This window comes from Protopterus annectens, chromosome 6.part1 (genome assembly GCF_019279795.1).
Source record: "Protopterus annectens isolate FY-2018-M chromosome 6.part1, PAN1.0, whole genome shotgun sequence".
NCBI lineage: Eukaryota > Metazoa > Chordata > Ceratodontiformes > Protopteridae > Protopterus > Protopterus annectens.
The window spans coordinates 410,529,957-410,545,371 of NC_056738.1; the positions used below are offsets into that span (position 1 = coordinate 410,529,957).

The following is a 15,415-nucleotide window of genomic DNA, read 5'->3' on the forward strand; positions in this document are numbered from 1 at the left end:
GTCAACGCCATCGAGCCCAACAGTTGTAGGATCCGATGGGCCGGGGCTCTTTGTAGGGGGAGACAGGATCTGACTTGATCTTGTAAGACCTGAATTCTTGCTGCCGGTAAATAGGCGCGCATTCTTTTTGTGTCTAAGTCTGCGCCTATGAAAGTAATACGCTGAGATGGCTGTAGTACAGATTTTTGCAAATTGAACGTGATCCCCAAGAAACGGCCCAAGGTGAACGTGGCTCTGAGCGCTTGGAGTAGTAGATGCTCGGAGGTGGCAGTAAGGAGCCAGTTGTCTAGATAAGGAAACACCTGGAATCCCAGACTTCTCAGGTGAGCAGTTACCACTGCCAGACATTTGGTGAACACCCTGGGGGCTGTGGTGAGACCAAAGGGCAGTGCTCGGAATTGAAAATGACTGGCTCGAGGCGGGCGTAAATGTCTCCTGGACTCTTGAGCTATGGGAATGTGATAGTAAGCGTCCTGGAGATCTATGGAGCACATCCATGCATCTTTTCCAGCAAAGGAAGAATAGATTGAAGAGTGACCATTCGAATTTGGACTTCTTTACTAAAGCGATTCAATGAACTGAGGTCCAAAATGGGCCTGAAGTCCCCTGTCTTTTGGTACCAAAAATAATTTTGAGTAAGTTCCTGATCCGATCTGGTCGATGGGGACAGGCTGGATGGCTCTTTTCTAGCAGCTTTGAAACCTCTAATGCTGCCTGATCCCGCTGACTGGGTGGTACGTCCGGGATTTCCCTTAAAGAAAGGGGGGGTTTGTTGAAGGGGATGATATACCCTCCGGTAATAATGCGAAGCACCCACCGATCGCTTGTTATGGATTCCCAAGCTTGTGGGTGCGCCAGCGACCCCGACTGGCTCCGGAGTTGCACAGTCGGGCAACAACTCAGGAACGCTGGTTGTATGAAGAACCACGAAAGGAATCGCGGTCTCCAGAGTTACGGGGGCCTCTGCCACCTCTGGGGTGGCGTCTTCCAAAATCCCCCCCCCCCGCCTCTGGAGGGGGAATCACTGGGTGGAGTAGGGAAAGACTTCTGAGATTTTCTAAACCACATTTTCCCTCCTCTCCCAGCCTTGGGATAAGGCCTGGAAGGAGCGGAAAAACTGGCCCCAACGGCAGTCAAAGTCTTGCCCTCCTGCTCGCACCGAGTTAGTGTGTCCTTCACCTTGGGTCCAAACAAAGATGACCCATCAAAGGGGGCGTCGGCGAAGGAAGACTTGAAGGCCTCCGTGAACGAACACAAGCGTAACCAGGCTTGCCTCCTGAGGGCAACGCCTGTTCCCGCTGCTCTACTCGCCCCTTCGGCCGCATACGAAATGAGCCTCATGGACGAGTTAACAATAGAAAAGAGGGTAGTCATCTGTGCGCCAACAGTCGGTGCCAGCGCCTCAGGTAGATTACCAACAAGAGAGTCATTTAGCTCTTTGAGAAGATCCCTTTGGAGCCTCGTAAAATGACATAAGTAGTTCAGCGACCGTGGGTAAAGGCCGCTGAGGACAGGGTACGCTTCCATCTATCCATACTCCTAGAATCCTTATTAGGAGGATGAATAGACGTCGAAGCCTCTGCCACGTCCTGCTGTGTGGCAGAAGCCACCACCAAAGCATCTACAGGCACACCCTTTGTGAGAAATTCCTTCTGGGGCTGACAAAATTTATTGGGCCTCGCAGGCACCGGTTCCACAGAATCAGGGTGTTCCCACACCCTTCGAGAAACCAAATCAAGGAGTTCATCGAAGGGCGGAGATACCCAGGAGGCGGAAGGCTGGGCCCCAAAGGCCTTGAGGAAGACTGACTCCTCAGCTGAAGGGGTTTTGGCTTGCCAGTCACCTCTCTGTCTCAGAATCTCCAAGATATCTGAGAAGGAGATATCATCCGAAGATGATTTGGGGGACCCTTCTGCGTCATCGAGGTCAGTATCCGATGTAATAGACTCATCTTGGGAGTCTACGTGCTTCCTCTTACACAATTTCTTCCGTGGGGGTTCGTCCGAAGCAGTTTCAGACGGACCACCCGGAAGAAGGGAACCCCCGATGGGGGTATCCTCAGGCCCTGGGGCCCCGCTGCCGGGGGGCTGCAACACAACAGAGGCACCAGTCTCCAAATCTAGGGACGGTGAGGTAGAACCTTGTTGAACCAGCAAAGGCATGGCCAGCGCGCTCCTCATGGCCTCAAAGGCCGGACCTCCAGAATCCAAGGAGGTCACTGGTCTAGAGGCCACGATGGCACTGGGAATTCCAGCAGCCGATGCTCCGACAGGCAGACTAGGCACCAAGCACCTAATCCCAAAGTATTCCCTCGGGCCCGGCTGAAGAGGTGCAGTACCAAACCCTGAACCGAGGACAGGGTAGGAAGCATAGTCGAGCCGAAGGCCTGTAAGGGGTCTCTGCTCCGACTGTATGGCTCCACATTGCTCCACCACAACCGGCTCCAACGGCTCCGAAGAGGTTGGAGGAGGAATCAAATGTGTTGGAGGGGGGATCGGCTCCGAAGCAAACTGTGCTGGAGCCGAGACCATTTTAGTAAACACTGGAGATTGGAAAAGCCTCTGTAAAACCCTATCCAGGTCCGAATCTGACAGTCTCGAGGATTTAGAGGAGGTAGACACTCGAGAAGACTTTCCTCTCGGCTCCGAAAGAGAAGGGGACCGGCTCCGAAACGGCTCCAATACTGTCGGCGCCGACTCCACCACATCATGGACCACCATCGGCACCGAAGGAGCCTTCTTCGGAGCCGAGGGGGAAGAGTCTGAGCTGCACACTTCCACTGGCTCCGAAGCCATTGGAACCGATGGAGGTGATTCACCTCTCGATACTCCAACTTGCGGCTCCGAAGGCAATGGAGCCGAAGTAGGAGGTACCGAGGCAGACCCTTTGGCCCCGAAGTCAGTGGAGCCGAGGAAGAAGAGGTCAATTTAGTCTTTTTAGAAGTCGGCTCCGACGGACTTGGTGCCGACGATCTTTTCTTTTTGGAAGCAACAGGAGGATTTAAGGCTTCCTCAAACGAAGGTTTTATAAGCCCTTTCAATATCAACTTGTTCTTGCGTTCTTGAAGAACTCTAGCAGAGAAAGCATGACATACGCTACAAGTCTCTTGTAGATGTTTCGGTCCCAAACAATAAACGCAGACTGAATGACTGTCTGTGATGGACATTTTATAACTGCACCGAGTGCATTTTTTAAAACCTGACTTGTGTTCCTTGGACATAGTACAGGCCCTAAACAAGTATGACTTTACCACAATTAGTAAGCACTATCACAAAATTGCGCCAACTGACAAGCGCGAGACACACTGGCGCGAGTACTTAAGAAAAAATTTTACCTCACAAACAAACAGACAAAACAAGTCCAACGGCCCAAAGCCCTCTAATTTAAACGGGCTTGGCCCGAAAACAATTAACCACAAAAGGTAATAAAAGTTAAATAGCACACAAAGGTAGGGCAAAGGCCCTCTAACTTAAACGGGCCTTGCCCGACTGAAAAAATAAAGTACCAGAAGACACTCAAACACTCAAAAGTAGCAAATAGTAAGGAATAACAAGAAATAGCTGTTAAAACAGCTGTTTGGTTAATATATGACAAAAAACCCCAAGGTCAAAGACCAATAAAGGTAAAAAGAACCACTTAGCTCCAGCCAAGTCGAGACCACGTCCAGCTTGTAAAGCGGCAAACGAGATCTGGGGAAGCAGGTGTAGTGCATCCTGGGATAGGGAGTAGCCCAGCCAATGAGAGACTTCGTGCTAGTGTATAAGTTGCAGAGTCGGAGCCGATGGATCGGCTCCGAACCCATCTGTCATGAATGTAGGCGAGATAGGATCCCATTACATCCTTAGTTTTATCCAAGAAGTAACGTAGTTGCCTGTGAATGTCCAAGGAGTGCAGGAGTCTTTCTCCTTTGTTCTGTGCATTTGGAAAGAAGGTGGGTAAGTGGATGGTTTGATTTAGAGCCACACTGGATACCACCTTAGGCATGAAGGAAGGGTTAAGTTCGTAGAGAAACTTTGTCTTGATGGAAAATTAGGAAAGGTTCTACTGCCATTAGTGCCTGAAGCTCTGAGACTCTTCTGGCTGAAGTTATTGCTAGCAGCAGGGCAGTCTTCCGTGATATAAACTTTAGATCAGCAGAGAAAGCTGGTTCAAAAGGAGGTAGCGTAAGTTTTTCCAGAACAAAGTTGAGGTCCCAGGTTGGTGTAGGTGCTCTCCGGGGAGGCCTAATGTTTTTGGTCCCTCTGAGGAACTGCCTTAGAAGCGGATGTGAAAATAAGGGTGGATCCGTGTTGTAGTGGGCTGAAATAGCTGAGGCGTGGATTTTAATACATGAAAAAGAAAGTCCTTTGTGCAACATCTCAGTTAAATACTGTAGAATCTGAGGCATGTGAGGCTGAAGGGTATTTTGGCCTTTAGCTTGGTTCCAGGCGCAAAACCTTTTCCATTTGTCCGAGTAGGCCTTCCTGGTGCTGGACCTCCTAGACATCCATAACTGCTTGAGTAAGAGGAGCTGGCTGGTTGCTTAGGTTCATTATAGGTTCATAGATTAGTACTAGGCTAACAGCCATTGTGGGCCATTTTAACTCTAGCCAATTATCCCATGTGAGAATCAAACCCTGCACCTTGTGTTTGTAAGGTAAACACCTTAACCATTATGCCAACCTCCCACCCTAAAGGGACATTTCTCTCACACACAATTGCACACACACGAATCTCCCTCAGCCAAATTTAAGGTTTTGAGCTGGCTGTGTAGAATCTGATTGTCTTGCTGTGTGAGCAAATGAGCAATTTGTGGTAAAAATCTAAGGTGGGCCCTGGGCCATATTCCTTAATAGTGGGTACCAGTGCTGGCGTGGCCAGTCTGGGGCTATGAGTATCATTCTGGGTCTCTCCTTCCTGACTTTCAGAAGCACCTTCGAGAGAAGGGGCAATGCAGGGAAGGCATATACTGTCAGGTTTTTCCAACTGAATGAGAGTACGTCCACTTTCCAAGCTTGATGGTGAAGTGCCCTTGTACAAAATTTTGTTAGCAGATAGTTTTGGGGGCTGGCAAACAGGTCTATGTCTGGGTGGTCCCATTTTTGAGTTATCATTGCAAATACTTGTGGATCCAGTTTCCACTCGTGGGGATCCATGATGTTTCTGCTGAGGTCGTCTGCCAATGTGTTCTTTTTTCCTGGCAGGAATTGAGCTTGTAGCTGAACTTGGTAAGCCAGTGCTGTGTTCCACAAGGTCATTGCTTGCCTGCATAGAGGGTAGGAGTGTGTACCCCCTTGTTTGTTTATGTACCACATAACTGTGGTGTTGTCCATCCTTATTGTAAGCTGTCCTGGATGCAAGAGGTTCTTGAATGCTGTCAGGGCATTCTGTACAGCTAGCATCTCTTTTTGATTGATGTGCAGATTCCTTTGATCTGCAGTCCATATGCCTTGAACGCACTGTCCTGCCATGTGTGCCCCCCAGGCATAGTCCGATGCATCTGTTTGTCATAGTTTGCCTGGCTGGGGGCAAGGTGAGAGGCTGACCCTTGTTGAGGTGACATGCCTGTGACCACCATAGAAACTCTTGTTGAAGGCAGGGAATGAGAGATATCATTGTGTCCAAGCTGTGGCTGTGTTGAGACCATACGCTTTTTAGGTACCACTGTAATTTCCTCATATGCAGCTTTGCAAATGGTATTAGTAGTATGCAAGATGCCATGAAGCCCAAGGCCTGCAGAATTTTTCTTGCAGGGAGTTGGGTCTTTGTTGCCATTGTTTTGAAATATTGAGTCAGTTGTAGTTGTTTGTCTGGAGTCAGATAAGCCTTCTGGGCCGTTGTATTCAAGCTGGCACCCAGGAACGTTATATTTTGTGAGGGTACTAGTTTTGATTTCTTTTTGTTTACTGTGTACCCTAGGCAACTTAGAAGATGTTTTACAAAAGCCAGATGTTGTAAGAGGATGCCCCTGCTTTCTGCTTGGATGAGGCAGTCGTCCAGGTATGGGTATATTTGAATTCCTCTGTATGCAGTATGCAATTACTGGTGCCAAGCATTTTGTGAAAACCCTGGGTGCAGTGGATAAGCCAAAGGGCAGTGCACAGAATTGGTAACGGGTTGAACCTGCAATGAAATGGAGGTATCTTCTGCAATTTTGTCCGATAGGGACATGCAGGTATGCCTCATTGAGGTCCAACTTTACTAGCCATGCTTTCTTACCCAACATGGGAAGAAGCTGCTGTAGTGTTAGCATCTTGAATTTGGGTACTTGTAAGAAGGTGTTTAGAATTGAAAGGTCCAGAATTGGTCTCCAGGCATTGTCCTTTCTGGGGACTAGAAAGAGTCTTGATTAAAATCCTTGGCCTTGCTCCCATGTAGGTACCAGTTGAATGTCCATGAGAGCATTTGTTTTTGTGCCTCTGCCCATTGATTTTGTGGCAGGTTTGGCATTCCTCTTTTCGTTGGCAAGGTGTGGAAATGGAATCTGTATCCTTGTGAAATTATGTCTAGGACCCATCTGTCCTTTGTGACGATGCGCCAGTTGTCTGAAAAAAGTGCTAATTTTCCTCCCAAGGGAGCTGCCAAGAGAGTCTTGCTTGGCCATATGAGGTTTAAGTCATTGAGTTTGCCTTCTAGTAGTTTGGGGCCTGTCTTCTCCCCCCTTCTGTGTTGCAGTGCCCCATTGTCGAGGTTTGTAGTGGGTTTGTGGTTGTCCTCTGCCTCTTGGGCGTCTGTATTTACTCCTCTGTGGTCTGTCAGTAGGTGGAAAGGACCAATTTTTTGTTGGCCAATTTCTGATGAAGCGAGGGAGCTGAACCTGTAAAAAATCTTTGACCGTCTGCATAGATTTTGCCTTATCCTCCATTTTCTTTAAGACTTCTTCTGCTTTAACATTTAACATGTATAAAGAGTGCACATACATATATCCAGATATATGTATGCGCACTCTTTATACATGTATTTTTTATGTATTTTTTGGCATATCTTGCAATATTTAGATATGAATTGTTTTATCATATAAGTACAAGATTTTTTATATACCTACTCCTTTAATGTATAGATATTTTTACTCTATTTTGTATATGATAGATAGATTATACTACTATATGTAGGTTTTTATGTTGTATTTTATGGATGTTAAGGTTCTAGTTCGCTGATGCTCTTAGACTATGCTTTTATAATATATGTGATACTCCTTTAAATATATATTAAATATTCCCACCATTTTGATTATTTAAACTAGGATGTAATGTTTAGTATTGGTCTGATGAAGCTATTGGCGAAAGCGCTAACCATTGTGCACTGAATTAAATCGATTTTAAACCATTTGTTTGTGGGCTATCATTCTTGGATTTTTGGACTGACTTTTTTCTTGTTGAACATTTTCCATTTTCTCGTCGTTGGATCACAGGACTGTGTTTTCTAAGGTGACTTTATATGCCCTTCATTGCGTTGCTCTTGATTTGTATTTTTTGCTTTGGTACTTAAAATAAATGCTAAAAAAATGCAGAACTGTTAAATTTGGAAAACAAGGGTGTTCTATGACCCACACAGCACAAAAATCACGGCTCCCCAGACTGACTCACAGATATTGGTACCTTTATTAAAAATTCCTTGTCCTAGGACCACCACGTCCCACCAGCGGCTGGAAAATTCTTCTAACTTATCTGACCCAACTAATATCCAAAGGTAACTCATCTAAATAAAAACAAAATCCTTCTTCATGCATCACAGTACCCTGTTTTGGAGTAAATTTGTCTACACATACTGCACATCTGAAAAGGTTCCAGAGGCTCCTAAGCAAAAATTAGTAGCTTGAAGCACTTTGGCTATGAAAACAGATCAGGAGCCTCAATTCCTACATTCTGAATCTTAGAGACTCCACAGTGATGACTTATGCTCAACATTTATGGCTAAAAGGGGTCCTCTACCTTCAACCAAAACTAAATTTCACAAACACCTGTCCTAAGGGTTGAATTTTCAAAAGCAAACATGGACACCTAGTATGATAAATTCGCTCAGGAATGCATAAGCTACCTTTTCACATTAACCAGGGTGATACCCTTGGCGCCTTTAAGGGAGAACTTAGCATGCTCACCAGGCCTATCTTGTGTCACCTGCCTGGAAGCAGGAGATGGCTGATCTGTCATGTAGATTTTAAGACTCTACATAAATGAACAAGGAAGAACTCTCCTTAAAGCTACATACATGAACAAGGAAGAACTCCCCTTAAAGCACAGATCCCTTTCCCCAACTGCAAAATTGAATTTTATCACTGGAAGCCATGCCCAACTCCAGTGAAACATATAATAATTTATAAACATATAAGTATAAGTCTTGCTGCAGTCATCCATCAGTTAGGATTATTTTTATTATTCCTATTATTTCAGGAAAACTAAGGCAAATTCATCATAATTCAGTGCCACAACAGCCACCACCACCTCAAGGAGCTGACTGACAAATCTAACACTTTCAGTCACAAGGGGTTCTCCTGTCTGCAGTGGCTAAACTTCATTTGAGCTCAGTGAGGAACAAAACAATGGCCAGACTGCTGCCAAAAGGGTAGGTTGTATAACAACCTGTTAATGTGAAGACGGGCACAATGTCACAAAGTTCCTGTAATCGTTTTCAAAGAGAACATCTCTGGCTCTCATACATACACTTTTCTCAAATAAAATTTTAAGGGGAGAAGCAGATGACACAAGATTATTTATTCATTTCAATTGGTATTATGGTGTAAACCTTGCCTGTAACTTCCTACATCCTATGAAAATCACAGGGAAAATACCATTAATTTTAGAAAAGGTACTTAAGCTAAAGTGACCTGGACGCCGACTAAATGTGTGTGTGCGTGTGTGTGTGTGTGGGGACGAATGCAACTGTTGATGCAAAGTGGCTTCAACATGACACATTGTGACAGTACTGCACACAAGACGCATGCCTGCGCAGGGTCTTCTACTGCCATACAGTAATATCTGACCAACATTTTATTCAGTATTGCAGGGTCTGACCTCCCCTAGGTACTCTCATACACTGATAAAGACGAAGAAGAATTTATAAGTAATTATCTTCTACCCCCAAAACAGTCCCGTCAGCAACCACAACACTTTATGCGGAATTCTGAACAAGCTCAGAAAAAGAAATCACTCCAAAAATGTACTGGTTTTCTTAACAGTCAAGGGTTTTCCTGCGTCTTCATCAGCAGAAGGGACTTTACGGTTTTCACCTCATAAATTGGCAAAGTTGTATTAACCCGGGAGAGAGGATTTTCAGAATGCCATGCTGTTAAAGCATTAGCATTAAATAACTTTTAGTTTACTATTTCCTTCTCTACTTCCCATTTATGCAATTTCTTCATAACCCAACCTTGTCAAACATCTTTAAAGGACCTCCCCCTTGACTGCCCCACACATTCTACTGTTTCCTTGAGTAGAATTTACTTTCAGCCTCCTCCTAAATTCTACTGAAAAAGAAAACTCTCCTTACAGACTATTTTAGTAGTGCTGTTAAAACAGAGTTCAAAATCATTATCAAGCATTCTCAACACGCAGGAATTTTACAAATGTGAGAGGGACTTGTCTGTCTGCCGTAGTCATACATACAATCAGACTTAAGCTGTAGAGTATTTCCAAATAATTCAGTAACAGCATGGAAGACGCATTTCTTTTTATATACTTAAATGGAAAACCAAAAGTGAAGAACTACTTACAACTAGGGGGAAAAAGGCAAGTAACTAACCATTTAAAAGCAGGAAGCAGCACCAAAAACAACACAAAACACGGATGCTTTATAAAGGGCATTTACAACTGACATCTACAAAATAGCAGGATTATTTTGCACAACTTGAACCCTGAATCCTTGTAAAAAATAGACTGGATGACTACAGTCAGTGAGAAGTAATTGTCACAAACGGCAACTCTTGTAGTTTAAGATCTCCAGTGCTTCTCATATTTAAAATATAATAAAAGATAGTAAAAAATGGTTGACAACAACAGTGATCACGCAGAGCTACCAAAAAGATAACTCATTAAACTTCAATAAAATCAACAAATTCATCTTAATGTTGCTCCAAGAATAAAATTAAAAAAAATGTATTTGCTGGGATTTCTGATCTGTATACAACTAAGATACTGGCACTGGTTTATCAAGGCAGCACAAGTTATGAAATCCCCCAACAATAATAATAATGTCCTACAGGATTGGGAAGGAGGAGGAAAACAGTGAAACTTATCATTTGCAGATGATGTTATAGCATTTCTAACTAATCCTGATAGAGACATTCCAAGCCCTAGTTAACATACCTGAACAATTTTCAGGCATAGCAGGGTTCAAATAAATCAAAATAAAACAAAGGCACCAACTACAAACTATAACCCAGCTTTCCAGATGGTTCAGGAATACTCCTTTCTATGGTGACACTATAAAATGAAATATATGGGGGCAAAAGTCACAGGACTCTCCCACAGAAACCAATAACCAACATTACCAGAACAGTAAAAAGAGATGGAAGTGGTAAAATGCTGATCTAGACCAAAATACATTAATAATTAAAATGTTTATTGATTCATTGTTATTATATTATCGTCAAGTATTTGTCTACAGTCCAAGCTAAACAGACAGGGAAACTCTGAAAAACATACTTGCATGATACTTATGGGAAAGTAAAAGACCTAAAGTTAGTTGGGAAATGTTGATGGGCCCTCGGGAGAGTGGTGGTCTGGGATTACAAAATTTGGAAGAGTATTCCATAACACATCTTAAAGTAATTTATTACCTGCAGGATAGCAATTATGAGTCAAACTGGAAAGAGTTGATACTAAGGACAATTGAAAAGGTGTTGTAATAGAGAAGATGTGGAAATGTGGATACAAATTAATGGGAAATACAATGAAGATAATTATCTTGCTACACTGTAAACATTTAAAACATAGAAAGACAAAGGCAGGAAATGGTGAAACTAAGATGCTGCCTATTGGCATGGGGAATCTTAGTTTCAAGCCAAAAAATACACTAGCTAAGGATTAGTATCTAAAAGGGAGTACAACAGTAATTTGGGAGCAATTAAGGAGTGGTGGAAGGGTGATGGTAATGGACTGGCAGGAAATAAAATACACCTAAAATATCCCTCAGACGCGCTGGTTAAAATACAGAGGAGTGCTGAAGTTAATCAGGGAGATGAAATAAAACAGATTTGGGTACAAATCCTAATGAAGGCAAGATCAGACAAAGCCAATAAAGAGAACTGTCAGAAGGATCTATCAGGCTTTGAGATAATGAAAGGAAGGGACATATAAAAAGTTCACAGCAAACTGGAGGAGGACTCTAGGTGAAGTTAATTTATAAGATTGATGGATAAAAATATGCTCCATCCCATGAGAGCAACAAAGTCAAGGAAATTAGATATTTGCTTGGAAATGTCTGCATAAATAATTTCTATACACCACAAAACAAATAAATAAATTAAAATGTTTCCAAATTTAGATTCAAGACACTGGAGATGTAGAGGTCAAGAGGAGGGATCTTGGAGACATATGTTCTGGGGACGTGAAAAGTTACAGGATGGATCTAGCGAATACAGCAAAACAAATTATAGGGGGAGAATATGAAGAAAGTGAGGTAAAGCTATCCAATAGGTCAATCAACATTAAGACCAGGTAGTGCAATCAGATGGGTCTATTAGCATTAATATCGATACTAAATAAAGTTAAAACAAGGCATTGGAAAACACAAGATGAGCCTTTCATGGGAGAGATTTCTCAGCCAATGGTGAAACCTAAGGGAAATAAAGTCAATACTGCAAAAGAAAATGAGAAAATATGGGAAGCAACAATTCAAAATTTGGAGGTTGGGGAAAAACAATCTATAATGAACAAGAAGGGATGTAAGATACAGGGACAACCACTCCCAATTTAGATGAGCCAAAGGAAATATGAGATACAGTTATTGAGAGAAGAGAGAAACAACCTTGGAATCCATAAACATTTAATTATCCTCTGACATGAAAGATATAAGAATTATTAATGCACAAGATGTAAATAATACCCTATTTTGGCAAGCAGACATTACAAATGAAATACTCTACCTCTTGGATTGGGCTGTGCCCTATGTGTTAAGGGTGTACAAGCAATAACTTACACAAAAAGGGCCAGCCACCAGAAGAGTGTTGTGCATCATGCATGAGGTTTGTTTGCATGTGTATGTTTAAAGTTAAACTGTTAATAAAGCATTAAGTCCTGAAAAAAATAATATGCCCTTTCAAGTCCCTTCCAAAGATATGAACCATCACATTCAGTGACAGAAGAGCAAGCTGCTGGCATTCTTGTCAAGTAATGACTAGAGACAGGACCTCAAGTCTTGCTAAAATTGGTTTTGGAACAGCAGCCTTAGTTTATTATGATGTAGCAAATGCAAACATTTATGAAAACAGAAAAAACACTTCCCTGTCCTCAAACACAGTAGGCACACGCAGTTACCATCAACTGTAAAAATACTAATATTTAAGTTATGAACTATTCCAATGTCATGCAAACAAAAAAAGAAGGCTAACATGCAACCCCATGCATGTATCTGCAAAAAGCTTAGTACAGGCACTGAAAGAAATGGGGAAATATTTCACAAATTACTTATTTACATTATTTAATGCTTTTTGTTGACTGGTAAAGTCAGACTGGGTAGAAACCCTTTTCAGCAAAGGTCTAGGGAAAAAAGCTGCACAAGAAACAGAGAAAGTAACTTACATACATACTGTGCTGAATTGTTATGAGTACACAATTAGAAAAAGCAATGACTGTGAGCATATTGACAAGATACGCATGAACAGTCAACATACAAGCATAGTACAATCATGACACAGACAATATAATATGTAAAATCAAGGGTAGTTCAGGATTAATGTTTAGACCCATAGCATTTTACAACAGTGGGACAATGGCAAAGTGAAGTTTCATAATGTAAAGTTGGCGAGTGTGGTACAAGAAGTGCTTGAGCCAAGTAGACATTCTAGCACAGGACAAGACAGAAACCTGCATCAACGGTCTAAAAGCAGGAGTAAAACTGCAAATGCTCTTGAGAGCATTAGAAACCAAAATAAGAACAAAAAATGAAGGCAGAATTAAAACACAAGAAATTCGGTATGGGGCAATGTTCTAAACTTAAACCACCCCCTTTTTGTCTTGCTGCAAGGGAATTATGCCACAGTCTCCCCAGAATGCAGCTGGTACTATGGCATACTTGTCTTATTCTAACACAAAAGCATAGCAAAGAGGGAAACTGAATACAATTGCTTAAATTCAGCAAAACATTTTTTTTTTCTTCCTCAAATCTGTAATGTCAAATATGCTTTAGGGACTGTTTCAAAATCCAGTGGACTTGTTAAAAAAGGTCTGAAATCCTGTTATACCTTGACCTTCCTCAAAAGCAGCCCAGTGCAGATGAATTGTTGGCTTCCTGGGCAAATGGTATCCACATGCCCGCTGGTAGACGTTTCGAGCCCCTTCAACTGTGTGGTTCTCCAGGTACTTTGCATACTTTTCAGAAGAATGAAAAAATAGAGAGAGAGCAAAAAGGATAAATATTACAGTTAGCTTTTATGGAATTTAAAAAAGAGAAAAGTTTTCATCATTCAGCTTTTATTGAGAAGGTTATATTTTGCACTCACGTTGACACTGGCTTACACACAGTTCTTCTGAATTTCCTGCACCTTCTTACGCAGGTAGGAAACACGTGCAGACAAAAAGCAGCAACGGAATTTAAAAGAATCATGTTAGAATTCACTTCATAAAAAGAACACATTTTTTTTCTTTTCTTCTTCCTGGAATTCAGGCATCTGAAGTCCACAGACTGCAGAACCTCTACAGGGCAATAACATTGTTAAATGGCAATGCTCTGTCATTAAAGAATCTCTTTCTAGTCCACTCTGACTTTCATGCACTACAATCTCCTCATCAATATAATGAACATTTTAATTTGTCAGCAGTTACATTATACATTCTGAGATGTTAAAAACTGAGCAGCAGATGATGGCTTGTACATAAAATCTGCTGTGCCGGTGTACATTAACCTATCCTACTGACATCAAGACAGGGCAGACCTGTGATTTATGTGATTACAAGACATTAAAATAAAACTGCATATGTAATTACTTACCATAACAGAAACTGTACAATAAATTACTGCAGCAGGCACAAACACAATGAAACTTCAGTGGAGTAGACTCATACTGTCAAATTAATAAGTCTAGATTAGCACTACCAACAACTGAAAGGCCACTATCATACAACGTGATGCAACAAATATTTGACAGATTAAAAGAAAACACCATTTTTTAATGAGCACTTTTCATACTCATGAGTTATCCTGCAAATCTCCTACCCAGTGCCCCATGGCTTCCTGAAGGTGTTTTTTTTTTTTGTTGTTGCTAGCAACATTTTTTTTAAACTTCAGTAGCCCTACCCATTACTCTCCCTTCCACTGCTGCCTTTGTGGTTGTACAAGAAGCACAGGTAGGCAACAGGGGCATGCACAGTAACCCACCTCAAAAGCAGCCCTCCCCCCAACTTTGAAAATGCTTCCCAACGCCAAGTCCAAGACTCCACCAGAGATCCCCATGAGAAGCGCACACTTCACCACCCAGAACAGGCACACTCATCTCCTCCCCAGCTTCTCTGTCACCTGAGCCACTAATCAAATCTGGGTCTGCAAGTCCACAGGGCTTTACCCCTCTATGCTACCAGAGTGGCAACAGCAGTATTTTATGTGATGTACTCTAATTTCATAAACAAAATGTCAAAGGAGTTATAAACTTCCACTCCAGTTTCCCCTTGTGAATGGAAACGGACCACATTCCACCCTTTATTATACTCATGGAAGCTAAACAACTGCTAGATTTACTACACAGTTAAATTAACTCAGACTTTAAAAGATAAGTTTATTTTCTATTTTTATATGGTTAAATACAGACTGTTCTTTACAGTGTAAAACAAAAGCAGATTTTAAGGGCACCTTACTCAGCAGACCATAAATAGTAAATATCAACAGCCAAGCCACAGGACTTCATGACAGATTTTTCAGCTGATGTTACATACCCCCAAGCCTTTAACTCCTAGTCTTCAATATCACAGACATCATAGCATATGCAACAAGGGTGGCAGTGTAGTACTACTACAGTTGCTTTCAATTAAAGCACCCAGATGAAATACACAATTGACGTTATAAAGACATAAATCCTAAACAGCTTCTACCTTCTTTTGACAGCATGATGCTCTTTGTGCACACCTGTCAATGAAAACAGGAAGGCAACTAAAAGACCTGCAGTCACTGAAATGATCTACCCTGAAAATTTGTATCATCATAAACAGATGCCTTTTCATAAACATTTCAGGACAAAGAAAAAAAAGAGAAAATAGTTTTGGACATGGAGTTTGAAACTAATAAAACT

The 15,415-nt window shown here is 42.2% G+C and overlaps 1 protein-coding gene across 1 annotated transcript in view; it reads right to left on the minus strand.

Moving 5' to 3' along the window:
• The window catches only part of LOC122805303 (pre-mRNA-processing factor 39-like), a 1,105,266-nt gene that overhangs the window by 378,093 nt on the left and 711,758 nt on the right, over window positions 1–15,415 (minus strand). The window contains exon 7 of the mRNA XM_044075391.1: window positions 13,379–13,562. Coding sequence (XP_043931326.1) covers window positions 13,379–13,562 — 184 coding nt within the window. The remainder of the gene's footprint in view (window positions 1–13,378; window positions 13,563–15,415) is intronic.